Source organism: Saccostrea cucullata, unplaced genomic scaffold (assembly GCF_032062105.1).
Source record: "Saccostrea cucullata isolate Sc308-1 unplaced genomic scaffold, CSIRO_AGI_Scuc_v1 ctg183, whole genome shotgun sequence".
NCBI classification, from domain to species: domain Eukaryota; kingdom Metazoa; phylum Mollusca; class Bivalvia; order Ostreida; family Ostreidae; genus Saccostrea; species Saccostrea cuccullata.
Window position 1 is genome coordinate 947,246 of NW_026929981.1, and position 23,396 is coordinate 970,641.

The 23,396-nt window shown below is 33.1% G+C and overlaps 1 protein-coding gene across 3 annotated transcripts in view; it reads left to right on the forward strand.

Moving 5' to 3' along the window:
- Positions 1–773: 773 nt before the first annotated feature.
- The window catches only part of LOC134282694 (ATP-dependent DNA helicase Q4-like), a 98,796-nt gene continuing 76,173 nt past the window's right edge, over positions 774–23,396 (forward strand). The window contains exons 1-15 of one of the 3 annotated variants that reach the window (XM_062765100.1): positions 774–831; positions 2,025–2,142; positions 2,770–2,803; positions 2,925–2,974; positions 3,807–4,832; positions 4,974–5,032; positions 5,262–5,464; positions 9,283–9,501; positions 9,616–9,741; positions 10,129–10,221; positions 10,510–10,646; positions 10,875–11,138; positions 11,350–11,532; positions 12,154–12,310; positions 12,736–13,007. In XM_062765100.1, coding sequence (XP_062621084.1) covers positions 2,050–2,142; positions 2,770–2,803; positions 2,925–2,974; positions 3,807–4,832; positions 4,974–5,032; positions 5,262–5,464; positions 9,283–9,501; positions 9,616–9,741; positions 10,129–10,221; positions 10,510–10,646; positions 10,875–11,138; positions 11,350–11,532; positions 12,154–12,310; positions 12,736–13,007 — 2,916 coding nt within the window. In that variant the 5' untranslated portion in view covers positions 774–831; positions 2,025–2,049. Of the gene's footprint in view, positions 863–2,024; positions 2,143–2,769; positions 2,804–2,924; positions 2,975–3,806; positions 4,833–4,973; positions 5,033–5,261; positions 5,465–9,282; positions 9,502–9,615; positions 9,742–10,128; positions 10,222–10,509; positions 10,647–10,874; positions 11,139–11,349; positions 11,533–12,153; positions 12,311–12,735; positions 13,008–23,396 lie in introns of all 3 variants that reach the window. The other 2 variants (XM_062765102.1, XM_062765101.1) reach the window with 2 other exon arrangements.

Sequence of the window (23,396 nt, forward strand, 5' to 3'; positions counted from 1 at the left end):
TTGAAGTATAGGTACTTAAACAAGTTTCCTCACAAAAAATTAGGGTACCTTACTAGGCATTTGGACAAGATATCACAGGGTCATATTTCTTATAAAAACCCTTAATTATGAGTAATCTTCTGAATTGCCGAAATCATAATTTTTGGTGTACTTATATTTAAAAACGTTTTGAAAACCATTTAGAAGTCACAAGAGAATGTCAAATATGCATATTTTTCATATAATACCAAGAAATACAAAACATATATTTGAGGAACCTGTCGTCTGACCTTAATGGCGGCTCGTTAGGTCCATTCTCCCCTATTATATTATATAGGCCTACCCGATTTTGCTAGGACTGTGCCAAGTCCCTGTGCTTGTATATTTCTGAAAGAAAACGTTGACTTCTAACAAATATTTTGGTTTAGAGGGAAATGGGATTCACACTTCTGGAAAGATATTCTCTATAAAGAAATTTATGTTTTGTTTTTCATTAAACGCCCCCCCCCCCCCCCCCCCCCCCCGGCATGGGGAGTGCCGTTAAAACGAGCAATCAATTTTTCAATAGATAATATTAAAATGAAAGCCAATCTTTGAACAAATCAAACAGACAAGAGATTTTTTGTCTCCAGTCTCCTTATTATCATCTTCCCAAGATGCATTGTTATTAGAGATTAAGTAAAGAGAAAAGGCATAACAATTTATCTCGCCACCTGCAGGTTGTAGGGTGTTGACTGATGTGAAGCATCGAGTCCACCTGGCAGGAATTTACTTTTAGGATCGGGCTCGTTGTTCATGAAATCAAGTGACGCAAAGTTGCGGGAAGAAGAAAATTCTACGGCACATATTTGGGTATGATATTCAAATGAAAAAAGTCATCAGCGTATTTTAAATGAGGAATCTTTTTCGCATATTTAAAAGAAACTTTGAATAGACTAGCTTTATTTGTTTAATCTGATTAATAAGCACAGGTGTTGGCAATTTTAACAACAAAGTCAGTAATCACTCGATTGACAATGTTTACTAGGCCATGAGCTGATCAGACTACTAATCTTCTACTATGCGTGAGAATAGCGAACTGTTCACTATGTAGCTGCAGAACTGTAGCATTGTGGTGTTATATTTTAGTCTTTGACCATAACGCTACAGATCACGTGATGGAAAAAATGCGCACTGTTGGGGAGAATATTTCTCCACTTTCTAGCATTGGTCAATCATTTACTTTCACTTCCTAAGTCTAGACACATACTTTAACCAACATATATATTTTAATTACTTTCCAACCCTTTTAGTCATCTCTACAGACTCGATTCATGATCGATTTTTTATTTTTTAGTCAGATTCACAAAATTCAAAACAAGCGAGTTTTTAGAGACAACTATAAAGGGTTGGGAGGTGGATAAATTATACAGGTTAAATATAAAATGGGTCTTAAACTAGGGAGTGATAGATGGATGATTGACGAATGCTGGAAAGTGGAGAAATTCTCCCTAACAGCATGCATAAAATCCATGAAAATAAATGACAAACCTATCAGAATAACTTCCTTCCAGTGAGCTTTGTGAGCGAAGTGACCTGTGATCGCTATATATGCTCACTGGTAGGATATTTGCCTTTTTTCATTTACTGTAAACCAACTTTTATTCGCGACGAATTTATTTTGCGATTTACTGGGGGTAAACTAGTTCGTGAAGATTAATTTTGCAATCAAGCTTTTTTGGCTCTGAAATATATGTTATTACTAGACACAGTGACTTTAAGAACCGGTTTGTGGCTAGAATTATTCTGATGACGAGACTGTCGTGTACCTCGCGAAAATTTCTCACACACAAATAAAAGTTGGTTTACAATGTTTTCACTTTTTTGAAAAAATTGCCAACTTGTGTGATGCAGTAGTTGCAGGACTAATTAAAGTCAATAATTCCCCCTCCCTCCTGACAAAAAAAAATAATAAGTGTATTAAACATACAGTTCACTGGAAATGCAGTAGTAAGTGTACACAAATTATATATGAATTAAGTTTCCTTTCCAATTGTATTTTACAGGTAGTAGAGATTTTGTTCTGTCGTGATGGAAGAAAATGAGGAAATGAAAATTTTGAAAACTTCACTAAAGAGATGGGAGATAAAGTTTTATAAAGAAAATGGCAGGAAACCCCATAGGGTAAGAGATCAAAATTAAGTAATTACTGTCTAAATGAAAGTTTTGGCAAGAAGCAAATTTACTGATTTATTTTCAAAAATTTGGTATCTGTTTTTTAGGAGAGGTGTAATTTTAGTGGAATTTATATTGCATGAAATATAGCTTTTACCAACAATATGGAATGAATTGTCAGCAGTATTTTCAAATACAGTGATCTCAACACCATAAGGAATAAAATTTATCCTCTCTAGAAATCGTTTATACAGTACTGTATACAGGGTTATTTTCAAAAACGTGTTATTTTTTTTGAACTTGTGTAATTTTGCCCCGAATTTATATTGCATGAAATATAGTTCTTTTAAGAAATCATGAGGTGTAATTGTCACCAGTATTTTAAATTCGCCCAATCACCAGGAGAGGAATAATGTAAAAATAAAACCTCTCTAGAAAATTTCCCTGTATATAGTATATAGTTAAAGCAGTATTTTGATGGAGCAGGTTTTTTTTTTCATCTCTCCAAAATGTGGATTTAAATATAAGGTACATATACACTATATGTTACTGTGCATAAATACATGTGTATTTGCAAAATATATTAGAGCAGTTTTGAAGTAATGTATCTATGTATAATATATAATTATTTTTAAGGATGAGATCAAGACAGCGCCACAAGAGATTCAAGGTAGTTAATTTGCAAATTTTTATGCTAATATATATTGCACTTATTTTCATGTTCAAATAAATATTCTTGTAAAAATAGAGTTAAATTTTGTTTATTTTTCTTTAAATATATAAATTTTCAGATGCATACATTCAGTATGGTAAACTGAAGAAAAGCTGCACTGGGCCCCAGGTATGTGGTTGATTATACATGTAGCTGCAATGATGTAGCCCTCTCCAATAGCTTGTATCTGATGCCCCCCTCCCCCCTCCCCCAAAGGAGAGATCTACATTATTGCAGCTAGTGGTTGATTGTTGATTCGCTTTAAGCATGATAATAAAAAGATCTCAATTTAAAAGTTTAGCCTTAAAGAGGTAACTACAGTATTAGCAAACTGAGTTTTAAGTTTTACTTAAGAATCTGACTCCGGGATCATGAAACATTGTTTAAAGCTTAAGTCAAAATCTTTATGTTCTACTTAAATTTTATGGAAGGCAAACAGGTCAAAATTTCAATATGTTTAAATATTGATTCATAAAAATGTTGTCATTTTCAAATTTTGATATTAATTCAATAATTAATAAACAAACATTTTATAGGCGATTGAAAATTTGAGTTAAGTCTTAAGTCTGTTTCATAATCCTGGGGCCTGTTTTGAGTGCGAACAAGATGATTTCCTAATGTTAAATCTTTTATATGAAAGCTGTTTTTGTCACTCAAATGACTATTTTTGGATGCTAACTTTTAATAAGTGTATAGTACTGTATAATTATCCCTTTGCAACAGAGTTTGAGAGGATTTAGTAATTTGATTTTGTGTGTGGGTGGGTGGATTAGTTTGTCAATGTGTGTGTGTAATAGAAGTCCAAGAGATTTTGTAATTTGCTTTACGATATATGTCAAACGCTGACTTGATTTAAGAAATACCAGTATGCTCTCTTTTGTGAGGGGATGCTTTGCTTTGCAATGCCCCTGTTCATGCAGTTTGATCTTTCATAAGTAAATGTTTGATACTTGTATTTCAGAAGCCTATAGTTTCTGAAAACAGTGAGGAAGCTGAAGAAACAGCCAGTGAATCACATCAGTTTGCAAAAGATGGAGTCTGGGGTACAGTTTTCAATAAAGGAAACCAAGAAACGTCAGAAACCCACACATCACCAGGACCAGCTGAAGATGGAACAAAAACAGAGGCTTCAAACATGATGTCCAAATTAAGTCTCAAATTGTTTGAAATGGCCAAAAAAGATAAAATGACTGCTACAAAAAATAAGTCTAAATTTAAACAGAATGAAAGTGTACCAGATGGAGAACTAGTAGAGCATTCACTGATGGTAAAAGGAAAGATTTTCAACAATTTAAAAATTAAGAATAAGAATTTAGTAAACGAATCATCTTTGGATAAGCAAGAAGATGTAGATACATGTATTACAAAGAAATACAATTTGGAGGCAAGACAGAAATTTTCTGTTTCCATCAGTGCAAAGCTTAGTTTGAGTGATGAACCTGAAAGTAATGGTCCAATATCATCAACAACTGAAAAGGCAAGCAAAGATGGAGAACAAGCTTGGGAGAATTTTGATGAAGTGGATGGACTCAGTTCCTCTGTGTTTGATTCAGAGAACACATGGACCCCAGAAATCAAGAATGAAGAAAAAGGAGGACAAAGCAAATCCAAATCATATCAGAGACCTAACGTCCCGAAGCAAGTAGTGGGAAAGAATGAAGAGCAGACAGGCAATATGTCCTTGAATGAGAGTGCTGAGTTCAGAGATGTGAGATGGGACAATGAAACAACCCACATTGTGGGAAGTGAAAGTAAAAGTTCATGCAATGATTTTGGTTACTCAAAGAAGAGGACTTTGGAAAGCAGGGACAATAAAGAAAATAGTGAACAAGAGAGTGAACATAAGAGTGGATCTAAGGCGTATGAATTCAATGCTTCTGATGCTGAAGATGTTCCCATAATTCCAAAGCAGAACAGGAAGAGGAAGAAGGCAGAAACTAATCCTAAATCCAAGAAAAGAAAACTTGAAAGTGAAGAGGCTTCAGAAGTGAGATATTTCAGAATTTCAACAATAGTGTCATAAAAATTTATTCACAATTAAGCTATTACATGTATAACCAAAACAAAAAATTAACTGTATAATTTCATGAAATCCTGATTAATTGTTCTTGTGTATTTTCCCCTTTAGTCAGTGGATGCTGATGATAATGATGGTGCACCATTAAAACCCAAAGTGTCCATGTCTAAGTGAGTAGAGTATATCCTCACTGTTCTTAACTCACTACATGTAAATCATAGCTCAGATCAGTGACTAAATGTCTCTTTGTTTTGAAATGCATTTATAATCATTTCATAATATTTTTAATATTTTCATAATATGATATCCTGCATATTTTAGGAACTGTAAAAATTGAAAGACTATGTGTAACTTTGGGAGTGTTTTTCACAACATTGATAATGTTTTTGGCATTTTTAGAAGTAAACCCCCTCCTTCCTCTGTTGGAAATTTTGTGAAGCTGAACATGAAAGTCAAAACGTATAAAAGAAAAGGCAAAGGGATGTCAGGGCCCCAGTACAAGAGATTCCAGTGGAAACAGAAGATGAAGTCACGCAGTGAAAGCTATGGAAACAACTGCTTCAAGTGTGGTAAACCTGGCCACTGGGCTAACAAATGTCCAGGTAAGTTATAAACTTTCTGATTCTTCTTGTAATTTTGCTTCCCTTGACTTTATGCTGTTTTGCGTCTTCAGGGCCCAATAAGATGTGGGCTCCCTATATTTAATATACCTTGCATCTTGTTTGTCTTGTTTGTACAACTGATATCTTTTAACAATTTTATGTGACTTGATAATTTGAGTTCATATATATATATATATATATATATATATATATATATATATATATATATATATATATATATATATACCCTAACCCACGAATTTACATCCCCACAAACGTATTTACAAACATTTTTATTTATTATTTGTTAAAAGTTACGATTACACAGACTATTTTATATCGTAAAATAACCTTTACCTTTATTTCCGTGTGATCACGCAGAAAAAATACATTCTGTATGTGTTTATTGACACAAAACCAAAATAAAAAAAAAATTAAGTATCATAGAATCGATAAATATGTACAGTAAGTAATAAATTAAATACAACTGTTAAATTTAAGCAGTGTTTACATTATAGTCCAACACGCTCAAATGCCCCTTTAATGAGGTCAATTTTCAGTGCGATTTTGTAGTAGGTGCTAATTAGCTAATTAGCTTGAATTGGTTTCAGGTGTAGACGTTTTTAAGTCAATTTTGGCATTAATTGTCCTCGTCGTTCTCATCTAGAGATTTAAGTTGTTTTTAATAATCGTAATTTGCTGCAACATCACGGCGATATTTCTCTGGTGCAAGCCACTGGTACATTTTTGTGTTCACAAGAGAGATAACTTAAATAAGTAACATTGACGGAGTTCCTTCTTTTTTTAACTTTGGGGGAAAAAACGAAATGGAACTTGTTACCAACAAAATTATGTCCCCACGAACCAGGAAATTTTTGGCTACCCATGAACATTGACCCCCACGAATAAAAATGATTCCACAGTATATATAGACTATATAATGCACTTAAAATTTGAATTGGACTGATAAAACTAATAAACAAGACAGTTTCCCTAATAAAAATTCACTTTTTAGGTCACCTGAGTCACTCAGGTGACCTATTGCCATCCGTGTTTGTCCGTCGTCGTCCGTCGTTCGTCGTCCATCGTGTGTTAACATTTGAACATTTTCAGCTTCTTCTCTGAAACCACTAAACCAATTTCAACCAAATTTTGTATACAGCATCTGTGGGTGAAGGGGAACAAAAATTGTGAATTTATCCCTGCCCCCCTGGGGCCTGAGGGGTGGGGCCAAAACCACTAAAATTAATGCAATCTTTAAAATCTTCTTCTTTACTCCTGGACATCAAGCAGTCAAACTGTTTGCATGTTTGTAATCAGCAATGAGTCCTCTACCAAAATTGTGAAATTCCTGGCCCTGGGGTCAGGGGTTCTAGTGCTAGGGCAGGGCTAAATAAGTATATAGTGAAAATGCATTATTTCTTTGAAAATCTTCTTCTCTGCTCCTGGGTATTAAATAAACCAACTAAGTACATAGTTATGATGAGCAAGAGTGCCTCTACCAAAATTGTGAATTTTATGGCCCCAGTAATATAAAGATTCTGGTGAATTGATAATATAGTGAAAATACATGAATTCTTTGAAAATCTTCTTCTCTGCTCCTGGGTATTAAATAAACTAACTAAGTACATAGTTATGATGAGCAAGAGTGCCTCTACCAAAATTGTGAATTTTATGGCCCCAGAGTCAGGGGTTCTTGTTTTGGGGTGGGGCTCCAATGATTATATAGTGAATTGCATGAATTCTCAGGGATTTATCAAGGCTGTTTTTACTACCGGTAAACGGTACCTTTCCCCTCTTGAAAAAGGTGCGAAAATTCCCCTTTTTCAGATAGAAAATTCTCCGATTAAAAGGAGAATTTCAATATTTAAAACATCGTTCTGAAATTTTCCGTTGTTTAACAGCATATCCTAAATTACCATCCTAGTCATTCAAACGCTTTCAAATAAAGAATAGATTATTCAAGCTTTTATTTGATATTGATCGGTAAACATGTGCCAAGTCCATGATGTCGAAAGATACGTATGCTTTTGCAGAATTAAAAAGAAAAGTGTAGATGAGTAAGATGGAGCTTATATCACTATGAAACGAAAGAATGGAGTAACAACAAAAACAATGTTAGTAGTGAAACACGAGAAACAGAATTGATTTGTGATAGATATTCAGAGAAAAAGTTAAATCAAGTACTGACCTGGTTTAAATTTTTTTTTTGTTATTTATATTTTAATATTTTGTCTAAAAAGTGAAGTTTTTGTGGCCTTTGTAAAGGTCTACAAATGACCCTCAGAAGCTCTAAGAATGCAGGATTTTGCTCCATTTATTTAAAAATTTTCCGGGGGGGCATGTAAACAGGTTAAAATTTATGGTGCGCCTCCGGCGCTCAGATCAAGCCTGCGGCTCTCATTTTTCCCCTTTACATATAAAACGGTAGTTAAACAAAATAGCTAGATAAATCCCTGATTCTGTGAACATCTTATCCTTTGCTCCTGGTTAATGTGCTAATGATCTAATTACATATTTAAGGCCAGGATTTATTTTATTTTCAGTTTTACAAACCCTCCGCTCAAGGTTTTGAATTTTCAGAAAAAAATATAAAAAATTTCTTTCCGATGTCAAATTTGACTTGCTTCAGATTTCAAATTTACGAACTCGCACTTCCGGTTTTACGATGAAACGGCGGGTAAGCTTGGTTTAGTGTAAAATTCATCGATAAGAGTGCCACTCAAAACGTTCCCGTTCAAAGGACAAATAAAATGCTGACAACTTTGTTGCACAATGACATGCTGGTGAGATAATTATATATTCGTTTCAAAAGTATCTGTCTGTAAATTATTTTCCTCCCCAGGTTTTAAACTGCCTGTGGTAGCTATTGCATATTGCCAGCGACATTGTTTAGGTCTCTGTTGTAGCTTACAGTATCATTCTTCAGAAAAGGGTTGCTTATGCATCAGATGTAATGAATAAAACTATGGGAGAAGTTAAGTCCATTTGAGGAAGAAATAAACAATAACCTGAAGAAATAAAAAAAAAGTAACTATTAAAAGGCAAGAATATACAAATATATACAGGCATATAGTATCATTTGTATCAGCCAGAAAAATTATTTCACACTTAATTGCAAAAATGTTCACCCTACTCCCCAATACTCCCTGTCTGTTTTATGATAGGAATTATAATTTGAGGCATCAAGTAAATTTTAGAACAATGTCTACACATATTAAAAAAATGAAAATAATTATATTGAAAGACTTTTAAAGAATTGATTTTTTAAAACATATTTTGATCAACATCACAAAATTTATATAACTGACCCAAACTAGCAGATGATGAAATAAGCGATTAAATGTTCTACTTTCCTATTTGTAAGCATTATGTGTCCAGTGGTAAGGAGCCTATTAGGATAGCATAAAAAAGAATGTACAAATGTTAATAATTGATTTATCAAATTTTTTTTTTTATTTCCTTCTCCTTCGGGACTTTTTTATTGTTTTCATAACTAAACCTAAACATAAAAAAATGCTGGCCTTATAATGAAGAAAGGGGCCTCTTTCAAAATAGATAATTTCAGGGCAGCTAACTATACCATACTTTGACTAAATATAAATTAATGCTTTGAAATCTGCCCTTTCATAAGCAATGGTGCCTCTTTCAAAATTTGTGAATTTCATGGCTTTTGGATTAAAACACGAACCAAATACAATTGCTAGAAAGTTGTTACATGATACTCAGGTGACCTATAAGGCCCGTGGGCCTCTTGTTTAAAGAAATGAAAAGTTACAATTAAAAATTTCTGAGGTATTTTATGTATGAATTGCCAGGAGAAAACAAAGAGAGTTATGGAGGAGAGGCTGACCTGCCTCCTGTTTCTGAAGAGGACTTTCCCAGTCTGAAGGAAGCTGCCATGATGGCCAGAGGAGTGAAGCTGGACAAACCAACTAAAGTCAAAGATAAGAACAGCCAGAAAGGACCAGCCAGGGTAGGCAAGATAACAGAAAATGAAGCTGATCTAGAAGACATTAACTGGAATGAAGATATCGGTAATTTTATAGTCTTGAATTTGTTAGAGGATGTTTTTTTTTTTTTGCAGAAATATTTCAAGTATGATTTGCAGATAATTTAGCATCAAGTTATTGAAAAATATATTTGAGTAGATCCAGAGAATGAGTTAGACGAAGACTTGGAAATACAGTCCAGTATTGTGAGATCAGCTAAAGAAGATGTTGAAGTCCCCCCTCCCCACACTCCAGTACTGGATATGGAGGAATACACTTGTAAAGGTGAGAAAATTGGTATATGTATTTAAGATCTGAAGGTGTCACTGAAATCTAATTCATGGTCTCTTTATATTCTGTCCAGCTGATATGTTAAAAATGAAATCAACTAAAGTCAATTTTGGTTTTGAATAAGAATGGTCTTGAAGTCTTTGAAGTATAATTTCCACCTCAAGTGTGCAAGTTGAGTACTTGTATTATCTTATCTGAATGATTTAAATTAATCTTGGTGGTTCAGGGATGCATCTATAGAAGTAAATTTCTCCAGATACCTGATCATTTTTCTTTTATTTTGTGTATGCGTTTATTAAAAACGAAAAACAGTAATATTACTGTTGGATAAACTAACTTGTACCAGAATTTTCTTGACTAAAATATTGTCCATACATGTAGGCACTCCTAATTTCATCATGAAAGGATTGAAGAAGTTTGGTTATGAGTCATTCAGATCAGGGCAAGAGCATGCAGTAAAGAGAATCCTAGCAGGTAAAATTATCTGGACATGGTTAAAAAGAGAACAACTTTCAAAGTGATTAGATTTAATTGTTACCTCATCTAAGCTGAAATCTAGTTATCTATAACTTAATACAGTAACTATACTTAATACATGTCAAGATTGTGGAACAATTGAAAATTGATATTCTCTTACTTTTACTCCTTGAAATGAAAAATGGTTCCTTGTTTTAAGTGGCAAGAATGTCATTCTTCCACTAAAGGCTCTTAAAATGGACTGATTTACAATGTTAATTTTATGCTTGTATTTTCTACCTTTAGGATTGTCCACTCTGGTTGTGTTGTCAACAGGAGGTGGTAAATCCCTGTGTTACCAGTTACCAGCCTACTTGTATGCTCAGAGGTCAAAGGCCATCACCTTGGTGATTTCTCCTCTTGTCTCACTCATGGAGGATCAGGTGTAGATTTCTTGTACATGTTCATTAAAAGATTTCAGAATGATAAAGCTAAGATGATGTTTGTTATTAAAATTGATTTAAAGCAAAGATTGAAGACCATTACAAATTGAAAGGTTTGAGGAAATGGACCTGTGACTTTTTTTTAGCATAAATCTAGATAAATAAAAAAAAAAACCTTGGAATTTTATTGCTTTGCTCTTAAGAAGGCCATTCAATATTAATATCTAGGTGACTGGTCTGCCTCCAGGTGTTAAAGGAGCCTGTCTCCATACCAACATGACAACAGCACAGAGAGACAGTGTCCTGCATAATGTCAAAGAGGGCAAAGTTCACTTCCTGTTAGTGTCCCCTGAGGCTATTGCAGGGGGTGGAATGGTTTTGCTCAACAATCGGTCTTCTCTGCCTCCTATTGCATTTGTGTGCATAGATGAGGCCCATTGCTTATCAGAATGGTCACACAATTTCAGACCATCATATTTAAGGCTTACCAAGGTATTGCTATTTTTGCTTTAATCCTAGATTACTGTAAATCTAATTTTACTAACAAGAATTTTATTGAAATGCAATTTTCAAGATAGACTTGATGGAGTGAGAAAGAAATTACAAAGTTTTCAATTATATTGGATGCCGTTCTCATCCTTGTTTCAGGCTTGTTTGTTACTTCTGTTTTAAGATTAAGGTGTTTGTCGATTTTAATTTTCAGGTACTAAGGGAGAAATTCGGAGTGCAGTGCTTCCTTGGACTGACAGCTACTGCTACCCAGTCTACGTCACAGGATGTTGCAAAGCATCTTGGGATTTCTGACATTGAGGATGCAATCATTCGAGGGTCACCTGTGCCTAAAAATCTGCTACTATCTGTATCCAGAGATGAAAACAGGGATGAGGTATGGCATATTCTTTCTGATTATATTCATACTTCTCTCCTAGACTTGTTTAATTAATTCATCAACATTATCATGGTCACTTTTTTAATTCATTAGGAATATATCTTATTCACTTATCTTCAAAAAAAAAATCACACAGAATACATGTACAAGATGTCTTACTTGAAAACAACGCTTGAGATTGATATTTGCTTGAAAAAAATAGGTAAACTCCTCAAACCACAGTTACAAAATCATCTCCATAGTTCTGCCACAGTTAAAATATTAGAGCCACAGTGTGATCGTCGCTGTCAGTACGATAAATATATACATTTATTAATCAAATAAACTCAAAATTGAAATTTTTAAAAAGTGGTAATAGGTAGAAGACACCGCTGGACACTTGACTTTTTTTTAACACTTCATAATTACAAAGGAAATTTTAAATATCAATTAGTTCATGCTTAAATAATAAATAGTTCTACAGTTAACTTTTCTCTTACATTGTACTTGCGAATATTATTACGTTGCGCAATTCTTGCACCACAGTGAAATTTTAAATGATGGAGAACCCTGGAATAAATACCTTTTCTGCAGAAATATTCCGACATTATTTTTGATTGGTGGTGCATTATTCTCCAGGCATTGATAGGACTTCTACAGGGAGATAGGTTCTCCTCATGTGAATCAATCATTGTTTACTGTACCAGACGACAGGAGACGGATCGCCTCGCAACACTCATCAGAACGTGTCTGAAAGATTACAAAGCCGAGGACTGGGAACAGAAACCAAAGAAGGGTTAGTGCAAAGAAAGTTATTTTATTTATAACTAAAAATTGAAATGTAATGCACCAGAGAAAACTTTAGCTGAATGCATTGCATTTGTACTATGACAAAGAATATTCTCATGCATAAATTGCCACAACGTTGTATAAATATATTATAACAATATAAGATTATATTTGTAAAGCAGATAAAATTGCATTAAAATGCATTAAAAACATGCCATAGGTGTTTGGTGTTTGGATTTTATTTCAGTAATTGAAGAACACTTCATTGCAGTTTCATAGGTACATGTGTCTTTCACAAGAATGTAAGGTTCTTTCTGATTTTATTCTGTATGTGGAGTTATAAAATTGATGACATTTCAACCCCTCTAAAAATATTTAACCAGAAAAAGGTTCAATTGTATAAGGTATTTAAGCATTTAGATACCTTTATAGGGAGAGCAAAGACCTATGCCTTTTGGGATGCTGAAAGTTACCATGCGGGATTAACTGCAGCGCAGCGAAAGCGAGTGCAGAACGCCTTCATGTCTGGGAGACTGAGAGTGGTGGTAGCCACCGTGGCGTTCGGGATGGGCCTTGACAAGTCAGATGTCCGTGGCGTCATTCATTATAACATGCCTAAGAGTATGGAGGGTTATGTCCAAGAGATCGGCAGGGCTGGTAGAGATGGAAAAACATCACATTGTCATCTTTTTCTGGATTCTGAGGTAAGTTCTATTTGATTTTTTTTGTATAAAGCATTTATTCTCTCCTTTCAGTCTAGCTAACAATTCATGGAGTGCCCAGATGTAGAGAGTGTGCAATACTGTAAAATCACATATTTTCCTTGGGTCAAATTTTTTCGAGATTTGAGGAAAAAATTTTGGTTTGTGGGGACTTGATTGGAGAATGTTTAATACTACTGCATATGAAATTTTAATTTTCATGGTGGTCATAAATTTATGGATCTATCCATGCCTTGAAAACAAGGAAAATTAAACCACCACAAAAACTAGTGATTTCACAGTAACCATGAACAACTTTTCTAGAGCTAAGGTCAAGATTGAGCATATTTTCTTTCCCCTGGCCTTACCTGGCTCTGAGTAAAATCTTTGCCTTACCTTTGGCTCTACTTAACCTTTAAAATCTTGAAAGTGTAGTGAAGTTGAATCTCTGATCAAAAGGCTAATTTCTAAAAGTTGTTATCTCTGTTAAATTCTTTTCTAGAGAATTTTTTTTTTATTTTAACGTACTGTATATTCGCCATACTTCTCATTTGGGCAAATTTAAAATGGGGCAAATGTAAAAAATACAGTACAATTTCTTAAATAAAACTAGGACTTGGCAAATTTTAAACAGGGCAAAATTGTCTGCAAGTGTGAAAGGGCGAAAATTACACGGGGCAAAAATAACCTTATATACAGTACCGTATAAGCAGAAGTTTTAGGCTACATAAAATTGAAATTCTGGTTCTCAGGCCCGCGTGCATCCATTTTGAGGTAGCCGCATTGCTAATTTTATTGTATTTTTGATAAAATAAAAAGTTGGTATTGCGGAGACCAATCCGGAAAAAGAATTTCCATCCTCATTTTTTCGTAGCTTAGTATTCAAATATCACTTCTGGTTGCCATTTTCAAAGAGATTTTGTCTACTTCGTTTGAAAATACATTCGAAGACATTGCCTTCAATGTTCACACGCTGATAAGCAATGGATTAAGCAGAATTTTAATCAGACATGGAAAGTATATCTGTGATTTAAAAAAAATTATCTTTATGTGAAAGAAAATTTGAAAATTAAAATTAAAAAATTCCTCCCTCATCTACTTTGTTGCCAATAAAATGATAAATAAAATGCCGCCCTCCCCATCTGTTTTGGAGAAACCAGAGAATTAAATTTAGATAGCCTTAGCGAGGAGTTAATTTTGACATTATTAGGGAGGGTGCCAAGATCACTAACATTGAATATCGCTAAAAATTAATTGCGCTTTATTTGTAAAAGTTTATATAGTGAGCTTATAAAAATTGCTAAAATTACTTCTCGCAAAAAATGAAATACCAATTTTTAAGGACAAGTCACTAAATTTGCGTCTTGCTAAAATTTCCACTTATACGGTACATGTATTTTAATATTATGTAATAAATACTTAAATGGATTAGGCAGCCGGCATAGCCTATATAATCCCTCTCAACCACTTTTCTTCTTTATTGTCAGCTTTTCCCTTTCTCTATTTTTTTTTATCTTCAGACTTAAAATTGTTTAAAAAAAGATAATGGAGAAAAAAAACACTTTTAGTTGTTAGAGTTATCTTTCTTTTTCTAGTTATTAATAAACGAATGTTCTTCAAGATGATGCATTTCCTGTTTGTCATGGTTTTAATCAGGAACATTTCATGTTGATTTCAGTTTAATATTTGAGTTTAATCAGCAATGTCAACTTTGGAATTTTCAATGTGAGGGTCAGAGTTTGGTGTATTTATGACCAAATATGCTGTAAACTCATAGGGGCAATTTTTGACTTAAAATTGTGAAGCAAAACATTGAGGCCACAGGTGGGGGTCCACCTTAGGTTCCCAGCATGTCCAGGGTAGAGCCAGGGGAGGGGGTGTTTAGGGGGAGAATGAACCTCTCCCCCAACTGAATATGAATTTGAGTGTTTTAGAATGTAAAAAATAGTACTTAGCCTGGAAAGAATTTTTGAATTTTTTCTGGTTTCATTATTGATGATATTTCAAAGTATTTATTAGAGTAAATAAAATTTAATAAAGTAAATAAAACTTCCAACACATTTTTTTTTGAAGATGAATATATATTTTCTTAACTTTTTTAATGCTTAAAACTTTAATTGAACTCGGCAAAATTGCAAAGGTAATAATAATATTAATCACTTTAGACAGGTTTTGTAAAGTACATGATGCACACTGATTTTTCCTTTTTCTCAGAAAGGATGTCAACTTTCTGTATACCCCTTTTTCTTTTGGTCCATATATATTTTCTTTCACATAAATTACTTTTAGAACTAGAGCCTGATATCATAAATTTTGATCCCAAACATATTGAAATAAGAGCATTTTATAGATTTTTTAAAAATAAAAACAATTATTTTTAAAAACAAATTAAAAGTTTTTTTTTTTTACAATCTGTTATTAATTATGGGAAAGGGATGGTGCTGAAAATTCTAGTGAGGCAGTTGCCTCATGGCCACAATGGTGCTACCGTTTTTTGGTGCAGTAAAAATTAAAATTATGCATGTAATACTGTTGCAACAGAGAGTGTTTTGATCTTTTGAATTTCACCAGTGGTTAATTTGCATATAGATGAAAATTTTGTTTTGCAAATGGTACTGTTCTTAAATCACTTTAATCTTATCTATGTAATGAAATATTTTTTGTTATTCATGCTGTTCTCTATATTTATTTTTTAATGTCAAGTCAGCTGTGAATTCTGATGACTTCATTTTACTGTGAATGGTAAATAAGCAGGGATATCTCTTTCAGATCAATAATCCACCCAGATCAACTGACAGCTTATATAGTGTTATGTGGTTAACCTTTAATATATATCAATTGTATTTAATGGTTTGATCAATTATTAAATAAAATGATTTTTGCTTCATTTTAAATGTTGGTTAATTTGTGCAATATGTTCAGAAGTAAACCAAGAGAAGATATATACATGTTAAAAATTTCTTAAAATTTTTAAACTTCAACTTTAAAAGATGACACATTGATTGATTTGTAACAAAAATTTTTACAATATTAGTTTTTATCAAATTTACATGATGAACAAAACTATATTTGGACTGGTCACTTTTCAAACCTTCGGGAAATAGTAACTTTACTGCTGTTACAATTCTTTTTGAATATTACGTAATTTTTTTGTAATTGCACATCCTGCTGCTAGGAAATTATCAAATTGCAGTGTTTAAAGTGATAATTCTTTTCTGATATTTAGTGGTTTACAGTGATAACAAAATATTTAAGGAACCATAAAATGGGAAAACTGTTTATGTAATTCAACCAATTCATGTGAATTAATTTTTTTATAAAAAAATTCAAAAAATAAAATATAAAATTCACCTGCAGATACTGACGTCCCTATAAAATTAAAAATCCTTGTAGCATGTAAGAATTCAACAAAGTTATTTTTTTGTTTGGCCTAATACTTTCTATTAGATTTAATCACTTTAGAAATAAAAATTAAAGTGAAAGCAGTGCAAACAGCATTTTTCCTTTCTGTAGAAACTGTCACTCTCATCAGGCTTCCAGTTTGTTCTTAGCTGAGACCTTGATATATATTATTCGAAAAGTTGAATAATCAACACTGAAAATAAGAAGATATCATCAGAAATCAATGGAAAAGTAGAAATACAGAGAAAATATTGAAAGACAAGCATTTTATAGATTTTTTAAAAATAAAAACAATATTTTTCAAAAACAAATTAAAAGTTTTTTACAATCTGTTATTAATTATGGGAAAGGGATGGTGCTGATAAACTGTTTCTGATGTGAGATAATCACAGTTTGCGTCATGGCCACAATTTGGTGTTAGTCATTTGAACACTATGATGGTTTTGTAAATTGAATGGCTTGACAGAGAAAACTGTATATATACTGTTGCAACAGAGAGTGTTTTGATCTTGTCATGAATTTCACCAGTGGTGGGACTAATTATGCTCCATTGCATTAACTTCATAAACTTGTTTTGCAAATGGTATTGGGTGTGAAACAGACCATTTGTGAGTGCATATATATGGCTATGTAATGAAATATTTTTTGTTATTCATGCTGTTCTCTATATTTATTTTTTAATGTCAAGTCAGCTGTGAATTCGTGTGTCGTGTGTTAACATTTTACATTTTAGGTGTATAAGCAGGGATATGAGACCAATTTCAACCAAATTTGGTATACAGCATCTATTGAAGAACAAAAATTTATATAGTTGTTAAAAAAGTCAAGGTTTCAAGATCTATATCAATATTTTGACATCAGATCTTGTCAGATCAATTATTAAATTACATCCTTAAGTTAATGGATAGCATTTTAAATGTTGGTTAATTTGTCTTATTATGAGAGAACTATGGAAGTAAACCAAGATCAGAAGAATGACTGTTAAAAATTATCTGCAATTTTGATTGGAATATTGTTAAAGATAGACACATTGATTGATGATTGTAATTAAACATTTTTTTCCCCTCAATTAGTTTCTTAATCAAATACATGATAAGAACAAAACTTTACTTATCCGACAGACATAAAAAACAAACCTTGATGGGAAATTGTCAAACTTTAGTGGTTCACAGGGATAATTCTTTTTCAATATTAAGTGGAATTCTACTAATTTGAATCCCAAAATCCTGCTGCAAGGAATAGGAAATTATCAAATTGTAGTGTTTAAAGTGATAATTCTTTTCTGATATTTAGTGGTTTACAGTGATAATTTTCTGATATTTAGTGGAATTCTGCTAATTTGAATCCTTCGAGGGGATGCTCCACTTATAAGTTAATTAGAGCTGCCCTTGTTTATTTATTTTTTTATTTATTTTTGAAGACTGAGAAAAATAGTGAAATATATTTATTCACCTGCAGATGGTGACGTCTCTGTAAAATTAAAAATCCTTGTATCAACGTAAGAATTCAAGTCAAGTGTAGAATTTCTTCAGCTTGATCCTCTTTAATACTTTCTATTAGATTTCAGATGAAAATTTATAGGAAATAAAAATTCAGTGAGATGAAAGCAGTGAAACAGCATGTTTTACTTTCTGTATAAACTGTCACTCTCATCAGGGTTCCAGTTTGTTCTTAGCTGAGACCTTGAAATAAAATCTATATCGAAAAGTTGAATAATCAACACTGAATATAAGAAGATATCATCAGTAAATCAATGGAAAAGTAGAAATACAGAGAAAATGAAAAAGATAAGCTCTTTATCCGTCATTTCATCATTGACTGCTGATGACGGGATGTTTGTGGAGACCCAGCATGCATTGGATGGACGTTCCTCTGTGATATGTCCTGTCAGACAAAAGAATCAGCAGAGGATGTTCGCCTGGTTAGATAACACTGTTTCTGATGTAGATGTCCGATAATCACAGTTTAGGGCGTTATGTTCCATATTTGGTGTTAGTCATTTGAACACTATGATGGTTTTGTAAACTTGTATGGCTTGACGTGAGGAAAACTGTATATATAAATTCATCCCAGCATGGGTATCTGTGCAGTTGATGCAGATCTTAAAGAGTATTTTAGTAATGAGTCTTAGTTATTAATTATCTTCCAGTTCATTAACTTTATAAACTTATCAAGAAATTGTGAATTGTGGGTTTCATATTCCGAACCAAAGTTTTTGTGAAAGTGTTACATATATATGGCTGCTTGTGAATTCCATATAAATTGGCATGATTTTTTTATGGAATGCTCATAATGACATTTTGGGTTATTTTGGTGTTTGATAGAATCCCAATAAAATTTTGATTTCTGAATTTGCACCCTTGCTTAATGAAGACAAGAAATATAACTTCGATCAGTCTGCTATTGCATTAAACACTATACTCTTTGAACACCTGTATAAATTTTATTCAACTGTACCCCTGGCCCATCTGGAAGATGAATCTAATTGAATAAGATTTTATGAAGCAATTTCAACATCATCTTTTCTTTTATTTGAAAGATGGTAAGACCTACTGTAACAGTATTTGAATACTGTAGACATACTTTTTTTGATGGGCCAGGTCATAATTCTATAGGATTACAATGTTAGATTTATCTGTGGTTAAAAAAGTATGAGGACTATTGACATGTCAAAAAAATTATAGTGCTCTACATTGAAGTATATGAGAGAAAAATTGCCATTCTTTTGTTCAAATGTACTTATCCTGTGCATATTTGGCATTCGCAAAGTTCAAGAATGATCAAATGAATCAAAACAACATATGTATGTGGCACTTTCCCACCTGCTACACATGAGATCTCCCTAGAAAAATGCTTTAAAAAAAATGTATGAAGAACTTTTTTGTGTGTTCAACAGTTCAAAATCAAAGAGCGTAAAAAGGGGGGGGGGGAGAGAAAATATGCTACAGTTATCAACACTGAAGCCATTTCTTCTTCTTTTGGAATGGCTAATCAATGCAGTACACCAGTCTGTTCAAACAGAAATCAACTTGGGGAAATTGGAGATTTTTTCACAATTAAGTGAAATAAATTACTCTTTTTTTGATTGACAGATCTTGTGTTGTCACATGTAAATGTGATTTTTCAGAAGTAACCAATTTTGGTGAACTGATTCATTTTAGTACATGTGTCATAATATTTAAACAGAATATGAAATATTTCAATATAATTATTCTATGAATTCTTAAAATACCCTTGGCAAAGCATGTTTGATGTTCTTTGCACCTTTAAGGATACATGACTTGTATAAGATATACGAGTATACATATGTGTTTAATTATGAAGTACCTTAATGCCGTCATTATTAGTTTAATGCGTTTTCATACCTATGTGCACTTAAAGTATGCTGTGACTGATTTCCAAAGAAATTTTGTGACCACATTCATAGCATTAATTAATCTCAGGCAGAAAAAAGTATGTCTACAATATGTTTAATATTGTGTATGTCTTCTAAATTTGTGTGACTTCAGGAAGAAGTATTAAATAAGACGATGTGAATTTAAAATAAGAAATTCAATGTAATATAAAATCTGGAAAATAATTATGTATCAATTAAAAAAAAAAAAAATATGCAATCTAGGTAATTGATTTACATACAAGAATTTATGACAAGTGTATTATATATCTCTGATTGACTGTCAAATTTCCTGTTGTTGTTGTTGTTGAGGTTGAATTAATTGATTAAAATTAATTTTCAATTTGGCTTGCACATATTCAGGAAGTGAGGTAGTGAAAGCAAATTTTGAATCTCGGAACTCTCTAAAAATAAAACTCTCATTAAGCACAGCAGCTATTAACCTGAAATATGAGAAAAAGCACACCATGCTGTAGAAAAATGACATGGCTGCATGCATCCACTTCTTTCAGAATGAGATACAGCGATGCTATGATAATGCAGACACCATTATTCTGCAGGCCTGCAGTACATTCACCTTCTAGATGAAATTTTTAGGCAAAATTCTATATAAAATGCAATTTTTACTCAATATTTTTCTGATTTAGAATACCAATACATGCATTTATTACAAAAAGTAATTAATAATTTAAAAGAACTCGATCTCTAAATAATACAAGTTACTTTTGGTTGTTTTTTGAGAAAAGACTTGTTTAGTGTAGAATGAAAGAAATAAGTTAATGCAATTTATATACATGTACTAGAGTTACTGTGAGCAATGAGCTCACTAGATAAAACCCCCTTCCATGTGAATATAATGGCGATTTCCATGTTTTGCTATGGGAAACCCAAAACATGTGTTGGATCAAAAAGCACAATAGGAGCTGCACAATGGCAATGTGTAAAAAAGATTCTGTGAAAGTCTCATCAACTTTCATTCAGAGGTATGAGAGCTAAAAAGTAAAATAGGAGGTGCACAATGGCAATATGTAAATAAATAAAGAATCTCAGTGTGAAAGTTTCATCCAGTGTTATGAGAGCTAAGACTTGCGGATAAGAGATGGGCACCCCAAAGTGTAACAGACAGACGGACAGATGGATGGACATCCCAATTACTAAATTATTCCCTCCGGCTTAAGTTTATTTTTCAGAGAATGATACACTATAATTTTAGATTTCTGCATTGTACACTCTAGAAAAGAAGTCAACCATTTCTGCAATTTATATTGATTAAATATTTGTTGTATAACACCAATGCAACAGTCTACCATGGTCTGTAATTCATGTCCCAGGTTGATAGTCAAATTTTTATCAATGTCCTGAAAATCTACATGGAACTAAAACTGTATTGATGTTATGCATGACCAAAACATTCAGATAGATTGAAGCAAAACAATGGAGTGCTTTGATGATGTGTGTTAAATTGAAACAGTTATTTTCAAAGTTGATGGAGTGGGATATCAGCTTTTAATATTAATACTCTGTAGTTGTCGATGAAAACAAGTTCCTTATGTAGAACAAAAATAGCAAGTTTTCAAGATAATTATTCCCAATAAAATTCCTAAAATAGGTCCAATAAAATTGATAAAGAGGACCCAGAATCTTGACCAAGGTCTCGGACTGGCTTTAATCTCAAAAGTGTCAAAATTATGTGTCTAACATACTGAATATTGCCATGAAAATGAGATCTTTGTTAGAGCTAGGGAGCATAACAGTGAATTCAAGTGAATTTTATTAAGGAAATTTAGAAAAAAAAATTTATTCAGTACAGCTGTACTGTAATAATTAAACTAGAGGTACTGTAAGCAATGAGCTCACTAAATAATACCCCCCGCCTCCCATATGAATATAATGGCAGTGTCCAAGTTTTGCTATGGAAAATCAAAAATATATGTCAGATCAAAAAGAAAAATAGGAGGTGCACAATGGCAATATGTAATTAAGAATCTATGAAAGTTTCATTAAATTTCCTTCAGTGGTATGAGAGGAGTTGCGGATAAGAGATGGGTACCCCAAAGCGTAACAGATGGACGGACGGACGGAAATACCGATTACTATATACCCTCCCACTTTTCAAGCGGGGGTATAATAAGTTGTTGTGTAAGCGAATCTTGTATACTAGGTAAATGTGCATACCAGATAACATTTTAAACTGAAGTGCCTGTCTTATTCTATAGTCAGCTAGGTGCCAGCTGGTTATGATTGAAAAAAAAAACCCATCCAAACCTTTTAATATTTGTTTACATGAATTAATGGTCTCTCCAACAGTTTACCCTTTGCTGAGTATTTGTACAGATGTGCATCTAGAGCTGTTTTAGATTAATTTATTTAGAAAATGCATTTTTTTTGGTATGTTAATTTGCCAAACCTGTAATTCTGGAGACTTTATTCTCTTTATAGATTTGATTTTTAATGCATGTACTTTTACTGTAGAATTTGTCAATTTTTAGGTCACCTGAGTAAACTCAGGTGACCTATTGCTATCCGTTTTCGTCCGTCATCATCCGTCCTGTGTTAACATTTGAACATTTTCAGCTTCTTCTCTAAAACCACTGAACCAATTTCAAACAAATTTGGTATATAGCATCTATGGGTGAAGGGGAACAAAAATTTTGAATTTTATGGTCCCCGCCCCCCTGGGGCCTTAGGGGTGGGGCCAAAACCACTCAAATTAATGCAATCTTTAAAAATCTTCTTCTTTACTCCTGGACATCAAGCAGTCAAACTGTTTGCATGATTGTAATCAGTGTGTGTCCTCTACTAGAATTGAGAAATTCATGGACCTGGGGTCAGGGGTTCTAGTGCTAGGGCGGGGCTAAAAAAGTATATAGTGAAAAAGCATTATTTCTTTGAAAATCTTCTTCTTTGCTCCTGGGCATTAAATAAACTAACTTAGTGCAAAGTTATGATGAGCAAGAGTGCCTTTACCAAAATTTTAAATTTTATGGACCCAGGGTCAGGGGTTCTGGAGTTAGGGCAGGGCTCTATTGATTATATAGTGAAAATACATGAATTCTTTGAAAATCTTCTTCTCTGCTCCTAGGTATTAAATAAACTAACTAAGTACATAGTTATGATGAGCAAGAGTGCCTTTACCAAAATTGTGAATTTTATGGCCCCAGGGTCAGGGGTTCTGGTGTTAAGGCGGGGCTCTATTGATTATATAGTGAAAATACATGAATTCTTTGAAAATCTTTTTCTCTGCTCCTAGGTATTAAATAAACTAACTAAGTGCAAAGTTATGATGAGCAAGAGTGCCTTTACCAAAATTGTGAATTTTATGGCCCCAGGGTCAGGGGTTCTGGTGTTAATTAAGGCGAGGCTAATTGATTATATATAGTGAAAATATATTAAATCTTTGAAAATTTTCTTCTCTGCTCCTGGGTATTAAGCAGATGAACTACCTATATAGTTATGATGAGCAAGGGCCTTAAGAATTGTGAATTTCAAGGCCCCAGGGTCAGGGGAACCATAGGGGGGGGGGGGGGCTGTACTTATATACTAAAAAAGAATGGTTTGAAATCTGCTCCTTGGTATTAATCAAATATTTTTGAAAA